The following is a 22,181-nucleotide window of genomic DNA, read 5'->3' on the forward strand; positions in this document are numbered from 1 at the left end:
TTGGGATTGCAAAAGCATTTTGATTGCCAAAAAATGTTACTTGTTGTTTTTTTTGCCTCTTGCAATTTTGTTCCGTGGTTGATATGATGTATTGATGCAAAACCACCATTATAATGCCATTTTCAACTACAAATTTACCTCAAATCAAACGATCATCAATCAACATCAACAAAATTTGGACTTAAATCCCAAAACCGCGGTGTTTTTGCCTCTTGTTTACGGACTAAGGCCAAACGGTGTGGCCATATCCATATTTTTGGATTTGAACTTCAAAAAATATGGCGCGGTTCTGTTTGGACTTTGTCCCAAACGGTGTGGCCATATCGTTGATTGAACAGATAAAATGGCGTCATTTGACACCATTTGGTACTTTGTCCCCAAACGGTGTGGCCGTTTGGGACTAAGTCCAAACAGACACACCATTTTTTTTTTATCCAAGTTCAAATCCAAACGATATGGCCACACCGTTTGGACTTAGTCCCAAAAATTGTGGCCATGCCGTTTGGGACTAAGTCCAAACGGTGTGACCATATCGTTTGGATTTGAACTTAAAAAAAAATGGTGTGTCTGTTTGGACTTTGTCCCAAAAATGGCCACACCGTTTGGACTTTGTCCCCAACGGCATGGCCACACCGTTTGGACTTAGTCCCAAAATGGTGATATGCCGTTGGGACTAAGTCCGTTTGGACTAGTTCAAAAACGGTGTGGCCATGCTGTTGGGACTTTGTCCCTAAGTCCAACCGCGTTGGTACTAAGTCCAAACGGTGTGGCCATGTCGTTTGGGACAAAAGTCCAAACAAAAACACGCCTTTTTTTTATCAAGTTCAAATCCAAACGATATGGCCACACCGTTTGGACTTAGTCCCAAATGGTGTGACCACACATGCGTTTGGGGACTAAGTCCAACGGTGTGGCCATATCGTTTGGATTTGAACTTGCAAAACAAATTGCGTGTCTGTTTGGACTTTGTCCCAAAATGGCATGGCCACACCTTTTGGTACTAAGTCCAAACGGTGTGGCCATGCCGTTTGGGACAAAGTCCAAACAGACACACCATTTTTTTTATCCAAGTTCAAATCCAAACGATATGGCCACACCGTTTGGACTTAGTCCCAAACGGTGTGGTCGGTCCAAAACGGTGTGGCCATGCCGTTTGGGACAAAGTCCAAACAGACACGCCATTTTTTTGGCAAGTTCAAATCCAAACGATATGGCCACACCGTTTGGACTTACACCGTTCAAGAGGCAAAAAAACAAATCTTTTGTGTTTTGGCAAAAACATTGCGTACTGCATTAGATTTTTGTGTTTTGGCAAATAACATTGGGATTTTTGTTGATAATATTGGGATTTTTGTGTTCTGCATTAGATTATTAATAGAGATACTTCGCTGTGACAAATTAAAATGCGCAAGTTGTCGGAGAGCACAAGAAGAGCCATTAAATGGATATAAACTGAGATCTAAGCAAAGCACATACGCGCAACCCTGGTAAGTAGTATAACTATTTACTCCACTGACAGCAGACGTCCTATTAAAATCAATGCCTGCTAATAGAAGAAACATAACCAAAGGCCATTCTTTGGCATGCCTTTTTACTAGATCTTGCCCAAAAAACCCTAGGATCTTAGGTGAACATGAAAAGAATGATAAGTCCAAAGCAAGATCACTATCATTTCATATTTCAACAATGTGACACCATGTGAAATACATTGTCTGAATTACTGAACATAAAGCTAAGTTGCTACATATCAACAACTTGCACTTACAAAAGAGTCCTAACATAACATTTTTTGACTACAAAGAGATTTCCAATCTAACTTTCTGACTTTAGTTGTATATCTAATTCTTTGTTCTTTATCTCCTTCCTGCAAAACAAAAAAATTGAATAAATAGATCAGTCAAGCAAAGTTAAATCAAACTGCTTTATTAAGGTCTGACAGAAAAACTAACCTCTCCACTTGCTTCCTCATGTTCACCATCTTCCGCCACCACCATTTGCCTAATTACCCCCCAATAAAAACACATGAATCAGTATAAATACTACCACATATGTCAAATCCAACACCAAATCTAGAAACCTCATTGATTGGAAAACTCTTGAACTTAAGTCACGATCAACTCTCAAAAGAACAAAGAAAGACAAATGTCAATAAACACTCCCCGCATCATCTCAACTAACACAAACTGAAAAGTAAAGGAAAACCCGCATCATCTCAACTAACACAAACTGAAAAGTAAAGGAAAACCCGCATCATCTCAAATGCCAATAAACACTCCCCGCATCATCTCAAATGCCAATAAACACTCCCCGCATCATCTCAACTAACACAAACTGAAAAGTAAAGCAAAACCCGCATCATCTCAAATGCTAATAAACACTCCCCGCATCATCTCAACTAACACAAACTGAAAAGTAAAGCAAAACCCGCATCATCTCAAATGCCAATAAACACTCCCCGCATCATCTCAACTAACACAAACAAACCATTTCCATTTCCAACACTCGTCCCAACACAAGATAAAAGGAGGTAAACTAACCAAACTAACCACTAAACCCTAAACTAACCAAACTCAACATACCTAAATCCTATGCTCCTTCACGATATCGTCCGCCAATGAACTTGCACCGGGTCAAATTGTATGCCTCCATGAACTCGCTCTGTGCATCATCTAGAATCGCAGTCCCACCCAATTGCAAGCCTTAATTGAGCAAGCGAGAAATTTCATCGACGACGGGGTGCTGTCAAAATTAAAACGAAAAACTACATTAGTATATACATTTACATTTATAAAATACCAAAACAAAACAAAACAAAAATTAACGTTGTAAGATATTAACTCACCATATTATGATATGGAAGACTCTGTAGGGAGTAGTGACTAAGATGATCAGGGTTTATCATTCGAATATGACTATTGTTTTCGTACCAACTCATGTATCTACTAACACACTCCCATGGATAAGACGGAATGGGTCCTCGTTGTTCAAGTTGAATCAAGTGATTCAGCTATTTACTCCAGTAGGAAGACGTAATATTAAATTTCACATCATACCCGCGTCCGGAAGTAGTTCGCGACAAGGTCTTTGGTTTTGGGGGATCTGAGGGTACAAACTGCATATGACCCAATTGACGCACAACCCTCGTCAACATTGTACTGCTCGACATTATCAAGAAAGCATATAAATCCTTCGAAAAATGCTATTTCATCCACCGGCCGTGTAGCTCGGACTTCAACATAGGGATACCATTCAACCTGTCAAATAGCATATGATCGAGGAAATTAATCATTAACCACATACTAATAATATCAATTAATAAATAAAACTATTTACATACAAAAATGCTTACATCGGTACAAGTCATATTATCAATGGTGCCTCGGGTATGCTTCAATGCAGCTGTTGTGCTAGCATAAAAAGACTGAGTAACTGAGTACCTATGAGCACGGGACATGCTCAAATGATAGTCTTCATTTGGGTATGGCCTGAACACTGGGAAGTACTCATAAATCCAAGCCTACATTAATATAGACACCGAGTTAATATTGTAATAGATATATAAAATTGACATTGAAAAGAAAAACAAAAAAACTAATACCTGTAGGAGAGTGAAATAGCCTGAAACACCCTTCACCTTGGCACTTGTGGCAATCCCAAGACCCACAATACAAGTAAGCCCGGTGAAGGCTGCACCCCACGCGTAGTCTCTGATCTCGGCAAATTTCGAAAGTAGTCTCAGATAACAAACGGGAACTGCAGTTCCAGACGTGTCGGTGAAGGCGGTACATCCAAAGAAAAATAACGGATAAGCTCTCACAAAGAACTGCACCTCTTTTTTTGGGTTGGCGCTTTCTTCACAACAACCCCATTTTCATCACGTAAATCTTCATCTCTATTACCTTCCCAAAGAAATCGCTTCATCAAGAAATCCATCCTAACTTTGGAAGTGAACTTATTGGATTTCATCTCCGCATCTATCTTATCCATGGGTATGCCAAGATCTTTGTGGAGGAGTCTTTTTGTCCGGTTCCAAGGTCAAATAAGTGTCCCCGGTCACTGCTTTGCCTCTGATCGGAACTCCTAAGAGTTGGGAAACATCGTCCAACGTGATTGTCATCTCGCCCCACGGCATATGAAACGTGTTGGTCTCTGGATGCCACCTCTCCACAAACGCAGAGACCAACACAGGATCCTGATGCCTGTATACACCTAAGACCAGAGCACATAAGCCGGTCCTTTGAAGCTCCACGTGAAAAGTAGAACAGTCTGAACACTCTCCGATGATATCCCATTGTACCAACTTGTTTAGGTGCCCATGGCACTTCAACACCCCTCGCTCCGCCTAAAACAACAAAAACTTAGTATTAATGTATGCACAAGTTTCGTAATACAAAATTTAAATACTAATAGACACTATATGATAATATTACCTGCCCCTCCCAAACATCGCGAGCCCGCGTGCCTTTGCATAGTCATACAACGGATGTGACATACAAGGGCCACCTCCATAAACACCTCTCTTGAACTCCAAGTCATTGTTAGACTTTCTCACAATATTCACGGAGGTACAGTTTACATGGACTTCCTCGTCATCCTCCTCCTCCTCCGCCCTCCTCTTCCTCCTCGTCGGTCTCCTCTTACGCATCATCAACACCCCCTTCTTCACTATCGGGCATGACTTAGAACTACACTCTTCCCAAGATCCATATTTACGTCATCGTCATCTACATCTACATCTACATCTACATCTAAATATAAATCTACATCTACATCTACATCTACATCTACATCTACATCACTCAGAACTGTCCCCTTTCTTCTTTTTTGATTTCATAACTCTACACCACTTACAACATTACTGGGATCATCCGCTTTCCGATCCCCTCTACGAACTGATGCCGATGTGGTTGTTCTCCTTCCTCTCTTTTTCTCAGGCTCCTCATCGCGACCCAAACTACTACTCCCCCCACCTAACAACTTCTTAGCACCCGTGAAAACACTTTGTGCTGCATTCTTCACATTCACATTCTTTGTTCGAGGCATTGCTAAAAAATAAATAGGAGTTAAAAATAAGACATTCAACTAATTCAAATTGTTGCAATACCAACAGGAAAAAACAAAGAACGAAATAAAGCGGTGTGCATGCCAATCTATATCTAAGGTGTGCATGCTATCTTGGCAAACTATACTACTCTATTAAATCCCCCCTCCACACACTAACAAAAAAAACCCAATCTAATTCAAGCATGCGAAATCGACTAGGAAAACTTTGCGAGAACGACTCATGTAAAACTTTAAAGCCGCCATGGAGATAATGAACATCGAAAAAAGCACATTTGTAAAACGAAAATAGTCAACGCGGCATAAGAGAAAGACAATATAAGAGCTGAAGCTCGATGGGGAAAATGAAAGGGCCATAATCTCACGAGTGGAGGAACGAAGAAAGACCAACATCAAAAGGGAACAACTGTCGATACTCGATCTTAAGTCTCTAACTCAAAAACTAAATTGATTTATCAGTATACATTATTTTTATTTTTATTATTTTGGGTAAATTTTATCAGTAATTCAGTATACATGAGTATGTACTGTTTTGCTATTGATGTTGTTCCAAAGGATGTGTAAGCTAATAAATCAAAGGAACACTTATATGAAGCTCAATAGCATAGAGTTGCTCATGACTTTTGGTGAGGATGATCTACACATCGTGGTCTCGTGGAGATCGTCGTAGCAAAAACTTATTACTTACCTTGTTTTGACCTGAAAGGTGTCAGTACTATTAACATGAATTCTTACTTGGTGGAATAAGCAAGTTGGAGAATGTAAAATTCTGGGCAAGCTCGACAGAATGCTATGTAATGCGAACTGGAGTTCCACATTCCCAAGATGGAAATAAAAGGTGGAGAGCAGAATTTGCTTGGATCATTCACCCTTAATGGGGGGTAGTATTAGTATCCCGCGACCCAACAACATGCCATTCAAGTTCTTCAACATGTGGTGCTCCCATCCGAAATTCAGAGAAGTTGTGATGGAAAGTTGGCAGGATCCAATAATGGGACACTCTTTATACATTCTCACTCAGAAACTGAAGAGACTAAAGGCAGTTTTAAAGAAGTGGAATAAAGACTCTTTTGGTAATATCAGATTCAAGGTAGAGGAAGAAACCAAGGGTTTAGAAGTGATGCATGAGCAGTTTGAGAGTGGGAAAAGTTACGGAGGACTTCGTGTTGAACATGGTGGACCAAGAAAATCAAGTGGAGCTGCTGCTATAGCAGGAACAAGAATTTCGGAGACAGAAGTCAAGAACAAAATGGGAAAAAGACAATGATCGAAACACAAAATTCTTTCATGCAATGGCCAACATAAACAAGAGTAAGTCCCTGATCACAGAAATGAGAAATGAGGAGGGCGTCACCCTTCACACTCAGGAGGAGATAGGCAGACACATTGTCAACCATTACTCTGCAAAATTCAGGAGAGTGGAGCATAACATGGACTGGGAACTTATACATGCTATGCCTCAGGACCTGAATGCTGAGGATAATGATTTCCTCACCTCCATTCCATCACCAGAAGAAGTGAAAGCGGCCATTTTTCATTTGAACCCAGAAACTCCCCAGGTCCTGATGGGTTCTCCGGATGTTTTTTCCATCATTGTTGGGATATAGTAGGGTATGATCTTATAAGGGCCATCAACTACTTCTTCTTAAAATCTAGACTGCCATTTGGTATTAACACCAACTTCATTGTTCTTATCCCAAAGGAGAAAAATGCCAATCAGTTAGGCAGATTTCGGCCTATATGTCTCTCGAACTTCATTTTCAAGGTTATCACAAAGATTCTTGCCACAAGGCTGCGTCCAGTAGCAGAACGAATCATCAGCAAGGAACAATATGGCTTCATCCCTAATAGAAATTCACAACAAGCTATTGGCCTAGCATCGAAACTGGTGAATGATTTGCAGACTCTTAAACATGGTGGAAGCATTAGGATAAAGCTGGACATCTCTCAAGCCTTTGACACGATGAACTGGGATTTTCTGTGGGCAGTTAGCAGGCAGGTGGGGTTCAATGAAAGATGGATCAAGTGGATTCAAGCACTATTCCAAAACAACACAATGTCTATCATGATAAATGGAGGTCCTCAAGGGAATTTTTCTGCGGGTAGAGGTCTAAAACAAGGAGACCCTCTATCTCCTTTGCTCTTTGCTTTTGCGGAGGATTGCCTAAGCAGAAGCATTAGTAGACTAGTTCTGGAGAAAAAGATACAACATATGGTGATAAACTCCAAGTACTGTAGTCCCTCACACTTGATGTTTGCAGATGATATTTTTCTTTTCTGCAATGCAAACATGAGATGTATTAAGCAAGTTGTGAAAGTTCTTAACAGGTATCAAGCCACCTCAGGACAGCTCATAAAAAAGGAGAAATGCAAGATTTTTCTAAGTCCAATGCAAAGCAGAAAGAAGATTTTGATTCAGGAAACAATGGGAATCAAAGAAGGGAGCTTACCGGAGAAATATCTTGGAGTACCATTGATCATGGGTAGAGTAACAAAGGCGGCACTGGCACCGCTAGTGGACAAGATTAGGAAAAGAGCGGCAGGATGGGCGGGGAAAATGCAATCATTTCAAGGAAGGGTTGTTTTAGCGAGACATGTTCTAAATAGTATTCCAGTCCACAATATGGCGATCTACAGATGGTCACAATCAGTGATCAAAGAATGTGAGAGAATCACCAGGAATTTCATATGGAGTGGTAACCCGGCAGAGAGGAAATCTTTTACGGTGTCTTGGGAAAAAACATGCAAACCTTTAGAGAAAGGTGGACTAGGCATTCAGAGACTAAAAGATATCAACCTCTCCATGCTCATGAAACCAGCGTTGGGACTTCTTACAGAGGAGAATGACTGGTCGAAGTTTATGAGAGGAAAATACACAAATCGATCTGGCACCTGGACCAATTACAAGACATCGACAGTTTGGGGGGGGCATTAGATGGGCTCTTAAGGAAATGACCGAACTCCATGGATGGATAATGGGTAATGGGGCTTCAATTAATATCTGGCGAGAAAACTGGTTACAGCAGAAACCCATTTGCGATTTCTTCCCAGTTGAAAGTGAAGCTATCAAGAAATTCCAAGGAAGATTACAGGAGTTCATTCAGGGTCGGTATTGGGAATTCTCAGGTAACTTCTCACAAGTACTTCAGGCAATCGGTATTAATCCCCTATCTCTCTAACAACCTGATGACTCTAAGGCAGATGAAAGAGTATGGCTTTCTGATGGCAAGGGTTTATTTTCGGTAGCAGCAGCACACAAGGACATCAGGAAGAAAGCGGTGAAGCATAAGGGTTGCAGGTTCATCTGGAGCACCATGATACTTCCTAAAACGCAAGGCATTGCATGGAAGTTAGTAAGAGGGACATCGAGAACAGATGATCAGTTACAAAAGAGGAAGACGCAGCTTGCTTCGCGATGCTGTATATGTAAGCAGGAAGAAGAAACTCTCGATCACATTTTGTACCACTGTCCTCTGGCAAAAAGAGTTTGGAATCATGCGCGACAAATTTTCAGTATTCGACCATGTATCGAATCTTTCAACGATATTATGCAGCAAAGAAAGCATCATAGCGCATTGATCTTGGATATGTGGAAAGCTTGCTCGCTGACTTGCATGGTCAGTTTGTGGAAAAATCAGAACAAGGTGATATATGAACAGAAGAAATCCAGTTTTTCAAATATCTGCTTCCTCGCCAAGAGAGCCATCATCAGAGCCTACCACTGTTCATCAGGTACTATGAATAATTGCATGAAGGACATGAAAGCTCTGCACACCTTCAATCTTCCACATAAAGCCAAAAGAGCTCCTCAAATTATCGAATGTTAATGGCTTCCCCCAACCCCTGGGATCCTAAAAGTGAACGTAGACGGAAGCTCAAGGGGAAATCCAGGTATGGTAGGCTGGGGAATAGTACTAAGGGACTACAAAGGAGAATTCTTGGGGGCAGCAGCAGGGGGTTTAGGTATTGCTACTAACTATATGGCAGAAACTGTTGCTGTTATCAAAGGAATTCAGAGAGCTTTGAACTTGGACTGGAAATATATATGGGTTGAATCAGATTCTTCCTCAGTGGTTAAAGCCTTTCAAGAGGACACAGTACATTGGAAATTTATAACCAAATGGAGGCAGCTGAAGGAGAAAGCCACATGGATAAATGTAACCGCAACATGGCGAGAAACTAACTTAGGAGCGGACAGTTGTTCGAGACATGGAGCAGCTCTACAAAGCGGGGAAAGTAAATGGTGGGACACAAGGCCTCTTTTCATGAGAAACCTGGAGAACCATTTCACTACCTATTTTCGATTCTCTTATTGATTTTGGGCTGTAATAGGTGGGTACACATATGATGTTACTCACACTAGACAACTTTTCTCTTCTTATTCTTTTCCTTTGTATCTTTTCAATTTATTCTTTTAATCAATTACCTTTTAGCAAAAAAAAAATCGACTTACCCCTAGTTTTTATTGAGCGGTAGTAGTGAGAGAAGATAAGGGAGTGGAAGAGAGAGGGTAGTGGCAGTGAGAGGGCGAGGAACGAGAGAAAGAGAGGTTATGTTTTATGTTTCGATGAAATAATGAGCGCGATTTTATTTCGTTTCCCTCTTTCGCCCAAAATTTCAAGTTTCTAACACTTACCCTATGGTTTGCTCTAATTTGAAAGTATTAGCAATTAATTCTTGAAATTCCTCCAAATTAAAGCAACACTTATCAACATTCGCAACGCTTATATAGCGTAGGCAACTTACCAACGGTATAAAAGGTGCGTGTTGGAAATAACCTGTTATGGTGTAGTGATTACTGACCGGAGACTTAACCCAATTATTCTTATTCATGGTTCACTCGACCAGTCAGTTACAAGGGGTTCGTTTTTAATTGCTCCCAAATGGTTAGACAATTAATTAAACACCGGTCATACTGGAAGGAAAAAATTAGACAATTTTTTACTTGACATTTGTGAAAATGAACTCATAAATTAGACACCAAACTTGACACATTGATAAAAAAAAACGTCAAAGATATTTATGGCGGCTAGCCTATAACAGTCAACATTAACATCATGCGTCATAAAGTGAACGGTAAGTATACAATTGTTAGTCACTAACTTGACACATTGATAAAAAATGTCACATATATTTATGATGCCTGACCTATAACCGTCAACATTTGACATCAAGCGTCATAAAATTAATGGTGAGATAGAAATAATTACGGGTTATACGGAAGTCGTCAAGGTAGAAAAAAAATAGCCGTCATAAAAAGCCTTTTTTTTAGTAGTGCGGTATAAGGTATACTTTTGCTGACACCAGCTGAGCAAGATAAACTTTGTCGTTGCCCCGTTGCTCCCACAGGTTGGGATTCATCTTGAGGATCTGACGTTAAAAGACTCACATTCGTCTTGAGGATCTGACGTTAAAAGACTCAACATGTATATACTCATGTCTTTTATTTTTCCCTTTGCACTAAGCATTGTGCACAAAGAGAGTCATGATGTGCAAGAACGGATGTTCCCTAATTCGGACAGGCAATGGATTTCACCAGGCCAACCCCTAACAGTTTTCTATTTGATTGCATTCCGGGGCAGTTTGAGGCTATACCATATGTACTAAAGGTAATATTATTATTAGACCATTGCACATTGGTCAGGGATGGTACTGTCCTGAACCCTAGGCCCCCAAAACATAAAGGTTAAGCCACAGTCTGGCTGGATTGGGTTCGCTCCAAAGCCGACATGACAATTGTCTGATTTTACTATTTGTGGTGATTCTTCTGGACTTTCGGTGTTGTTGACACGTGTGTTGACACGTTCATCTCCCCTTGTACATTTGTTACTAACAATGGGTTTGAACACTCAAAGAGTCAACATAACCTCGTGCACAATTGTGATTTCGCCGCCTTCTTGTCGGCACTCTTCTTTGGAGGTCACTATGATCATTACCTAAGGTTTCATACTTTGAAGGTTAATATATTATAGAAGCGTAGGCATGAATAGATTAAAACATGCAAGATGGATATATTTAATTCAAGGACAAAGTGAAACCTTGCAAAGCAACAACTTCATCTGTTAAATCTCCACTGTTTCCTCCAACATCCCCAGAGTGCATATATAACAGTATTAATCCCACAGAATGGATAAGTAGCATCTACACCTAAATCTTTGTGATCAGCATCTAAGTCTGCAGCTAACCGTAAATTTTTTTTGGCAAGATTAGCGAATGATAAGTGTATAATGATCATTGGCGTAAAAGTAGGTTATAAGTATAACCTTCAAAAGCTTCATCCTTGCAGTCAGTGCTGCTTTGGGTATCACCATCATTGAAGGTTATGTAACTGAGATCACATTCGCAAGATATTTCTTCAGGAGGTATACCCAAAACTGCCAAAAATAAGACAAAATAGGAGATGCGATACGCACGGACAAATTTATTCAATCGATAATGCGATATGCATGGAATAATTTGTCTCATTGAGGAATAAGCTAGGGTGGTATTAGTCACAAAATAATTCTAGGGGTTTTATATTTACCATCATTGCTTCCACTTTCTGATGGAAGTGATGTTGCATCAATACAACCCAATTCTTGATTGGCTAAGTTTCGGGCTTGTTGCCTTATATGAGTTAGTTGTTTTCCCTGTGAATGTTGAAGCAATTTGCCTGGAAATATTCCTAGCTTGGCGTCATACGTGAGTCAGCCTATGAGGGGTTAGACTGTTGGAGTCCAACAATTTATCAGCAGGAATCAATCGAGGCGAGAGCCATGCCACACGCATGCGTTCTCTCTGAGAAGCAAGTTGTTCATTTCTTTGGTTTTGGGCTCGTCGATAATAATTCCTTCGGATACACTCCCTTCGGTGGGCTATCTGTACTGAAGTCAAATTTCTTTGCCTCTCTCTTTCTCTAATTCTCTGAGCCTGTTGTTGTTAAGTTGGCGCACATTATTATCACTAATAGAAAGCAAATTTGGATGGCCTCCGACCCCAGCCATTTCCAAACGCTGGCAAATGGAAAATAACTTGGTTATATATGAAGTGCGCAGTCTATAAAGCAATAATACAGTGAAAAAAGAATGGGAAATATACTACAGGAAAAAAAGAAATCGAAGAAGAAATTGCAAAAACTACATAAAATAACTCAGAGCATGACTGACCTCAATTATTGAATTAAAGGCAACTCTGATCGGAAATAGTGACAAACAAAGAGATAGGCAAGATTGGGTGAAGAGGTCAAAACTAAAAGAAGGCAACCTGCAAATAGCAAATAAAGACATAATACACAAAATCGATTTCTAATTAAAAAAGCAACTAATCTTTGAACTCTTTAGAAGATTACTACAAAGAGTTCCATATATATATATGCTAAAACAATGTTGTGTCTGTGTGCAAAACTGTGGACGAATGGCATGCATTAACACATGCATAGAGTTAAAATCAATTTCTTTGAAAACAAAGAAATTCGTGTATCTATTTTTGCTAAGTATTGAATAAGGATGTCAAGCAAAGTTAAAAAGCATGGACAAAACACTAAATAAAAAACATGAGATAAAAACATACTAACTGGTGTTCAGAAATATAAAAACAAACACTATATATCTCCCCCAACTAACAATTAACATGTGAATCTAAACTCTAGGCTCCAGACACAAATAGCATTTCATTACAATCACCAATGCATCTATAAGCTGGTAAAAAAGGCATTACTATTTCAAAGCAATGATTCATTCCAGTAGGGTTATAACTGTAATGGTACTCGAAAATTCGTTGAGGTCCACTGACTGCAACCGAAAGTAATAGTTCTCTTTTCAAGAATATCAAAACAAAATATTACAGTTAGCTCACTTTTCTTATTTTCTTAGGTAGTTCTAAGGGTAAAGAAATAATGGAACTAATATGCCTAATATATATCGATTACATGTAGTTTAATGCTTTTTTTCCTTGAATTACATGTCGAGATTTTGATATAAATTGCATTGTCAAAATATCAAAGGAGTACATTTGAAATCCCAACCATATAATGACGTAACTAATATATGTCTAAGTATATGTGTCCACACGAGTTTCCTCAACGAATAGTAGACAATACCTAGCTTTAAAGTTCATATGAACCAAATCGATCTCTATGAACCAAATTGATCTCCATACTCTCGGAATTTATCTCAACCTACCAGCAAGAAAATCTGAGTAATGCACTGGCACCGAGAGCTACAAAACGAAAGACACATTGTTAGAATAAGGTTTATATTTAACACCATATAAAAGACTATGCATTATCAAAACAACCATATATAGTGAACCACATATATACTAAAACTTAGCTTGATAAAAAGAAAAACATGAGCACCCCCCCTATTATTTACAAAAGGAACTATAGGCGTCCGCTTATAAAGAAGCCATAGGCGTCCGCCTGTCAAATGCCAATAAACATAAATGTCCACCTATATTGCATCACTCCCCCACCAAGAGATGATTGATATGAGAATAAAACGTTGAGGTTCTACTGTTGATAAAAACTCAATGAGTTGGATACATTTCACTTGACTAAAAACAACACTTTTCATCACGAGATTCCAATAAATTACATAGTATTTCGAATTTCAAAACAAAAAAGTGTCATTTACTCAGGGCCCCCCGGCTGCAGCAATGTGATGACCGCATACTGGGGCCCCCATATAAAGCCCCCAAAAAATAGTATTTGTAGAAAAGGCCTATTTGACAAATCACAAGCCCAAACCAATCAAAAGCCCAAAAAATTGGAAATTTCACAAATCACAATAAACAACGGAAATATCCCCTCATATTCTCTTTCTTCATTAATTATTTTCGTAAAAATAGGAAATAAGATATGTAATAAATGATCAGTATCCAAAAAAAGAAAAACATATCTCTTCTCAACGACTAGATATCTCTCTCAACGACTAGATACCTTATTAATTATTTGCCTAAATTAGTCAATTACTCAAATACAAAAGAAAGAGTAAAAAAAATAAAATAATAAAACCCCTCATTCACCATTTCACCTTCTGATCATCTAGCATCCTCTCATTTTCAAAATTCTTTCTTTACAATTGTGGATTTGTATTAGTTTTCACTTTGATTATTCACCTAACTTTTGATTCTTCTTCAAGTAAGTTAGAGATTAAAATCAATTTTCCCTTTCTTAAATATTATTTTAATAACTCAATTTAATTTCAAAGTAATCTAGTCTAATTTAGTGTTGTATATATATTTTAATTGCAGGCATTACAAATTGTCATGTGAATTGTGAAGTGTGCAGTGAGTCAATGACTTCATCAAGGGCTTCAAGGCCATACCACTATCTTTCAATCTTTCATCTCCATTTAAGCATTAAACATATCAGGTTCTATTGTTCTAACTCAATTTCTTGTTAATTTATTTTTTTTTAAATGCTTCCTAGAAAGTGTCAATCTGGACATGAAAAACGTAAAAAGAGACAAAGACTTTTAGAACTAACTCAATCTCAGAAAGGAGCCCTTGATAAATTTATTCTTAAAGAACCACAAGGTTTAGGAACAAATTCAGATGAAAATGAAAATGTTGATGATCTAGATAACAATGGAAACGAAAATGTTAGTGATCCTGACCCTATTGAAAATGATAACAATGAGGATGCTGGTGTTATGGGCCATACTGAAAATGACCAAGTTAGTAATTTTGGCAACGAACAACCAAGTCAATCCATTCCCTTAGACATTTATGACCCAAGAACTTGGGACAATCTTGACACATTATCTAGAGATTTATTAGTAAAAAGGGGTCCTATAAGGGACCTATTAGTCGGAAAAGGACCTAAAGATAGTTGTTATAGACGTTTCTCTTCAACATTTTATACTCGACATTTACCAAATGGATTTACAGAGGATAGAAAATGGTTAGTATATTACAAGGCAATGGATAAAGTGTTTTGTTTTTGTTGCAAGTTCTTTAAAAAAGGTTTTCAAAAAGGTTTGTTGGTAAATGAAGGGTATAATGATTGGGGGCATCTTAGTACTAGGCTTCATCAACATGAAACAAGTACAGACCACATCATTAACATGATCACTTGGAATGATTTATGTAAGAGATTGGAAAAAGAAGAAACTATTGATAAATATGTTCAACACCAAATTAACAAAGAGAAAGAACATTGGAAGGCAGTATTACGTAGAATAATATCTGGTGTGAAATATCTTGGTAAATATAACTTGGCATTACGAGGAACAAATGAGAAATTATATGAAAAAAACAATGGAAATTTTTTAGGCATAATTGAAATGATTGCAGAATGGGATCTAATAATGCAAGAACATGTTCGACGCATAGATAATAATGAAATTCATTATCATTATCTTGGTCATAAAATACAAAATGAATTGATAAGTATGTTAGCTTTTGAAATTAAAAATGCAATTATTCAAAAAGTTAAAGAAGCAAAATATTTTTCTGTGATACTTGATTGCACTCCAGATTTTAGTCACCAAGAACAAATGACTTTGATATTGAGATGTGTGGATGTTTCGACTTGTCCAGTAAGAGTAGATGAGTACTTTGTAGAATTTATGGTAGTGAATGATACATCTGGGCAGGGACTTTTTCTAGAATTGCAAAATGTGCTTAAAATTCTTAATCTTAATATTGATGATGTACGAGGTCAAGGATATGATAATGGGTCTAATATGAAAGGGAAACACCAAGGTGTACAAAAAAAACTACTAGATATTAACCCTAGAGCATTTTATACTCCTTGTGGTTGTCATAGTCTTAATTTAACACTTTGTGATATGGCTAATTGTTGTGGTAAAGCAAAAGATTTTTTTGGGGTTGTACAACGAATTTATACATTGTTTTCACAATCTACAAAGCGGTGGCAGATTTTGGAAGAGAATCTGAAAGAGTTTACTCTTAAGTCAGCATCGGCTACCCGTTGGGAAAGTCGTGTTGATAGTGTTAAAGCAATTAGATATCAAGCTCCTGAAATAAGAGAGGCTTTACTTCAGCTAGCTGAAACTGATAATGATTCTAAAATAAAGAGTGAAGATGATTCTTTAGCTAGACATGGAATTGGAAATTTTGAGTTCTTGTTAGGCATGATTATTTGGTATGAGATATTGTCTACCGTTAATACAATTAGCAAAACCTTACAATCTGAAGATATGCAAATAGATATGGCTATTGATAAAATAAAATGGTTGATTACATATTTTAAAAAGTATAGAGAAACTGGTCTCACACAAGCCATGATAACTGCTAAAGATATTGCTACTGAAATGGAAATTGATCCTGTGTTTCAAGTGAAACGTCAAATTCGTAGAAAGAGACATTTTGATGAGAATGCCAATGAGGAGTCAATGCAATCAGCGGAAGACTCATTTAGAAATCAATATTTCTATTTTATTGTAGATCAAGCTATTAGTTCATTAGATAAAAGGTTTGAGCAAGTAAAAGCATATGAGGATATTTTTGGTTTTTTGTTTAGATCAGAGAAGTTAAATTCACTAGATGATAATCAGTTGGAAGCATGTTGTGATCGTCTTGAAACTATTCTAAAACATGAAAACTCTTCTGATCTTGATGGGAAAGACTTATATGGAGAACTAAGAGTCTTAAAAGAGGTGTTACCAAAAGATAAAAATAAAGCTATTGATATACTTGATTTCTTGAAACGACACGATTGTTTTCCTAATGCATGCATAGCTTATAGAATTTTGTTGATTTGTTCCGTTCTTTGTCGCCGTCTGCGAGAAAAGAAGTTTTTCAAAATTAAAATTATTGAAATCATATCTTAGATCGACTATGTCACAAGAAAGACTAAATGGGCTAGCATTAATATCTATTGAAAATGAATTTTTAAAGAAAATTAACTTTGAAAGCTTCATTGATGATTTTGCAGCCAAAAATGCGAGAAGGGAAATATTTCGATGATCCTTTGTGTTGATGGAAGAGTATTGGAAGAGGGCCACATTTCGCTGTTTGCACAGGGCCATTGAAAACTCAGGGACGGCCCTGCCGGCTTTACTTCAAGTATGTAACTCACAAAGTGGGTTGCCAAGTTTTCTAGGACGCTTGTCGGTAAAAAGTTTAAGCAAGATTAAGATTTTGCACTTGTAGTACAGTAACACACAAACAGAATTTACAATAAAACAAATAACAAACAATGGAATGCATAGCAATATCCTTACGCGACAAAATAGGTTGGTGACTCAAGAAACATATATAACTCAACTAAGTAAGATCTAACGCGCAACTTAGTATGTTAAAATATTAAATTATCTAACTTGCCTAGGTCCGCTGAGCTAGATATATGGATACCCACAAATATTGTCAAGTTGCATACTTTGGGATATTTTGGAATAAACTATTTAGCAGCAAGGGCCAAAATTTAGTATCATATATTCATAAAGCTCCGTTAAGGATATGCATATAAGCAAGCACACATAGGCTAATCTAGATTCCTCCGCGACAGGCCATACGTGCTAGGACAATTCTAGTAAACTGTACTTCACAGGCCATACGTGCTAGGACAATTCTAGTGAACTGTACTTCACCACCAAAGTTGCAACTTAATTACAACAATCCTTTACCTTTTTGCATACAAACAATATAAGGAAATTTTGAATTGTAAAAGCGCATATAACCGATAGATACTTACCGTTCACGCCTTTGAAATTAATTGGAATGATAATACAATATGGTTCATTCGATCTTAGAAAGGATTCGCAATCCAAGACGCCTGAAACACAAAAGGGAAAAAAAATGGTTTATCAAGAATATATGCTACAAAAAACTTTGGATCCTAAACTGAAATAAGTATAGTAGCCTATGTTCAAGTAAGTACCCTGCTGGTACATGAATCCATGCAAAAGAATGTTGAAATGCAAACTAATGCCCTCGTAAAAAATAGAGAAATGCCAACTAATCTTGAAATGCAAGCCAATTCACTGGTACTAATTAACAACACTGAGTATGACAAGACTGATTGACTACCCATTCCAATTGATTAACCAAAAAAACTTTATTGTGTTAGTAGGTCACATGCATGTTAGTATGGGAATGGTGAAAAAATGACCTTACATGACTATTGTGGATCCAATCATGTGCAGAAAAGAATTAAGCAACCGGTGTAAAGCGACACCATTTGGTTCTGCTAGTATGCATACCACAAGTTGTTTTATAAGTGATGCTACAGACAATATTGTGTTAATTTGAAATGACATATAAGGAAGCCAGGATGACTGATAATGCTATTTACTCCTTCCATGTATTAAAGTTTTGATAATGGTGCATAAAAATAGATAGAAAGACATATGAATGCCAAATTCATAGGACAGATTATTATAATACAAAATCCATGGTACTATCCTCAAACTCAAAATGTAAACCTAATACAACGATTATAGAACAAAAATAATAAAGTAGAACAAACATAAACATCAAATAAGCATTTAATCAAACAGTTCGTGATTACAAACATAAATTCCAAAAAAAACCCATATATAGAAGGCTACGCAACAATTTGGTGTGTGGGAATTTATTTTTGCCTAAAGTGAACGGTAAAAGTTAAACTGGTGATTACAAAAAAAAAAGCTAACGCATTTAACTAACTGAAATGGTCAGTAGTATCTCAACAGCATATGTTGAAAGGCAAAAAATTCAATAAAAAAATATAAAAAATTTATGCAGAAGACCATACCTTTGCATTTGAAATAAGAAGTTGCAAATTGCACTTGACGAGACAGCAGTACCCTGAAATTGGAACAATCCTTGAAATGAATATTCGAAGTGTAAACCGTAAAAAAGGAAAAATCAAAACATAAATTATATGATTATTTAGAACACAATTAAAGTGAGAATAACTTGCATACCTTATGGATTTATCATACGGTAAGTAAGGTGATCCCGGTCTTTCATTAGTGTAGTGATCCCTACTCTTCCTTGTCTTTATCTTCATCGAGTTTGAGTGATTGACTGACTATAAACTGTAATAGTACCTCATCAAGCGCATGATTTATTTCAAGATTGAACCTTATTTTGTGTCTAGCGATTGTCTCTCCCGAAAATCTGAAATCAACTCGTCGAAACACGTGTAGGAAGAAAAATACATCACAAAGTTTTTTGTGTCGATCATGGCATATGTGAATCAGAGCTGTAGATGAACACATAACTAGTGCTTACGCAAATTTTGGACCAGCGCAAAGGCTCACCCCTATCGCCTCGCACCTAGGCTAAGACCTCCTAGGGTCGCACCCTAGTTAGTGTTGCTTATTAGGCTCGCCAACACCCATTGACGACCCCCTAAGCTCACACCAAGCACCTAGTTAAGCGCCTTAATTAAACTGCATAGGCTTAGAAAAAATGCTTTATCTTTGGGAGTTGCCAAACAGATAACTTTTTTTTTGGGGTCAAATAGATGCATTATTTTGCTATCATAATTATTTAACTATAGTTTATCGAAAAAAAAAATATTATTTAACTATCATAACTTAGCAGCTCCAAAGTGCAACCATTGACACTCTCCTAATGACTCCACTTCAAACACATTGTGTGTCTATTGTGTAACATCCATTTCATTCAGGCGTCATGCTCTGACGCTCATCGTCCTTATACTTTCATGCCCATGAAGAAAGTAGCAACAATGTTCAACCTCATAAAATTGGGGAAGAATTTGGACAAGCCAGCAACAAAGGCTTCTGGGAAGGGATGGTGTTTGATTTCTAGAAAATGCCATGAAGGCATAAACAGGCCCATGAAGGGATTACTCATTACAGATTTACAGGCCGGAGGCCCAGCCACCAACGCCCACATTAATTTTAGCCCACAGTATGACCAGAAGTAAGTCGTTGAGCAGGGAAAGGAATCCTCTTAGTCTATTACTGCTCGACCTCGTGCTAAATTACTTCCTTGACATCGTTAGCCTATTTTGCCTATGCCTATTTTTCAGGATCGGAAAGTTTGATAGTTCGTGCAAAACTCAGTTATAAAGGTGAGACTGCGAGGCATGGTGGTGCAAATTAAAGCCCATCGTAGATTGTTTAGCTGAACGGTTTGATTGTCCATGCGAATATCACTGGCAGTCAGTTTATTTATTCTAATCTTTGTCTGACATTTGACAGCAATACACTCCATCTCCATCACAGCACCAACATTTGGTCATTTCTAAATTCCAACCAATTTATAATTACAGCAAAAGTAGTTTGAGAAAGCCTCCAGACTGGAGGGTGGTTTGGCAGACCCCTAAGCTACCTGTTTATTAACATCCCTCCACTTGTTAGATCTATATATAATTTCCTTGGGCCAAAGTTATAAAAACTTAATCACAATTATTCCTAGTTTTCTCGGGACGCTGCTGCGCAAGGGCCGCATATAATTACGTAGCACTAACGTACTACACTCTTTCAAAAATATTTTCAAAATGATGAATAACTTGGCCAAAGTTCTTCATCTTTCTATTTTTCTTGTTTTTCTTCCTCTTTTAGTTTCATGTGACAAACCACATATATATATAGTATACTTGGGAGATCATGATGGATCAAAAACTCACCAAGAGATTGAAGACACTCACCATAGACATCTCCTCTCAGTTAAGAAAAATGAACAACAATCTAGATCATCTCTTTTGTATAGTTATAAAAATAGCGTCAATGGCTTCGCTGCGGTGCTTACACCAGAAGAAGCCAAACTCTTTGAAGGTATTTACTAATTATTATAAGTAGGATTTAGTTTGTTTCAAAGTTGATTTTCGTTTTTTGTTCTTAACTTTTTGTGACACCTTTATTTTTGTATGCAAATTACAAATATAAAACGTGTCGATCTACAGATAGAGAATGTAAAAAATACACTATTAGTTATTACGTTGTGAGTACGTCCAATATGAGTGGCAACTCCACTCCTTTTAAATAAAAGTTCATATTTTGTCATCATTATATATTTTAAACTTGTCACTACTAAAAAAAAGACGACTTTTAATGACGGCTAAAAACTGTGGTGATATACTTACCATGACGGCTTCTAGGTGAGAAAGAGACCATCATTATTGAGGGTGTCATCAAAAGTCTATTAAAACTGTCATTAAATTTTTGACGGTTATTACTAGAAAGATGTATTAAAAGCAAGTCATACCCTAATGACATATTTTCATCTGAAACGCCATAGTATATTAGTATGGATAGATTATTGTCTCACTTTTTGTATTGGTACAGAGAAGGACGAAGTGGTTCAAGTAACTCGAAACCAGCCAAATGCATGGTCTCTTCACACTACAAGGTCATGGGAGTTTATGGGTCTTGAAGGGGGAAGGGAGTTCGGGAGAAGTATTGATAATAAGATGAGAGGAAATCTCCATAGAGAAGCCAATTATGGAAAGGATATCATTGTTGGTCTGCTAGACTCAGGTAAAAAAATTAAAAGAATATATGTTTAATAGGTTGTTTGTTTCTCTTTTGTATGATCTCGAATAGTAAGATTACACCTGTACGTTCCCTTAATCCCTTATATTTCCTAATAATGCTAGTCCAAATATTACAAAAACTATGTATTATGACTTCCGATCCGCTCAATTAGTATTTTGTAGATGAGCTATACAATAAATAGTAGGTATAGTGATTTTCTTTTTATTTATTTTTTAATTCTATTAATTTCATGTATGATTTGGAATTACATAATAAAATCACCAAAAACAAATAGTTGACGATAACAAACTACTAACGTAATTTGCATATTATATTCGATACATGAAATTGGGCTAAAAGCCTATATCTAAAATACTTTAATAATCGCGCCCCTCATTTACACTCGGTCAATAGTGTTTTAATATTTTTTTATATAGCTCTGCATCTCTTCGTCACTTTTTTATGACGTTTTTGCCTCTATTAAAAATATTAAATTCCAACTAGCACATGTTAATAAATAAGTAAATATTTATACTTTTTAGGATAGAAATGTAATTATAAACTACTATATTCTAAAACTTAGTCCACAATTACAAAAAACTTAGTCAACAATAGCTACTACACAGTTGCAAAGCACGTACCTTTTGCTAGTTACCATTTTAAATAGGGTATAAACAGCCCACTTTCATAATCACTGATTAGGACATAATTGGATAATATGATCAGTAGAAAAACTAAAAATCG

The 22,181-nt window shown here is 37.2% G+C and overlaps 1 protein-coding gene and 1 long non-coding RNA gene across 2 annotated transcripts; one reads left to right on the forward strand and one right to left on the reverse strand.

Annotated features, from left to right (window-relative positions):
• Positions 1 to 1,648: 1,648 nt before the first annotated feature.
• On the reverse strand, positions 1,649 to 2,674 carry LOC147518893 (uncharacterized). The gene is made up of 3 exons (XR_015214153.1): positions 2,580 to 2,674; positions 1,950 to 1,998; positions 1,649 to 1,864 (listed from the first exon to the last, which is right to left on the reverse strand). It is a non-coding gene; the product is annotated as an uncharacterized LOC147518893 (long non-coding RNA).
• A 5,369-nt stretch (positions 2,675 to 8,043) lies between these two features.
• On the forward strand, positions 8,044 to 8,888 carry LOC147518894 (uncharacterized). Its single transcript, XM_086594037.1, has 2 exons — positions 8,044 to 8,187; positions 8,259 to 8,888. The coding sequence occupies exons 1-2, from the start codon at positions 8,044 to 8,046 to the stop codon at positions 8,886 to 8,888; spliced, it is 774 nt and encodes a 257-aa protein (XP_086450163.1).
• Positions 8,889 to 22,181: the final 13,293 nt, after the last annotated feature.

This window comes from Coptis chinensis, chromosome 2 (genome assembly GCF_015680905.1).
Source record: "Coptis chinensis isolate HL-2020 chromosome 2, ASM1568090v1, whole genome shotgun sequence".
NCBI classification, from domain to species: domain Eukaryota; kingdom Viridiplantae; phylum Streptophyta; class Magnoliopsida; order Ranunculales; family Ranunculaceae; genus Coptis; species Coptis chinensis.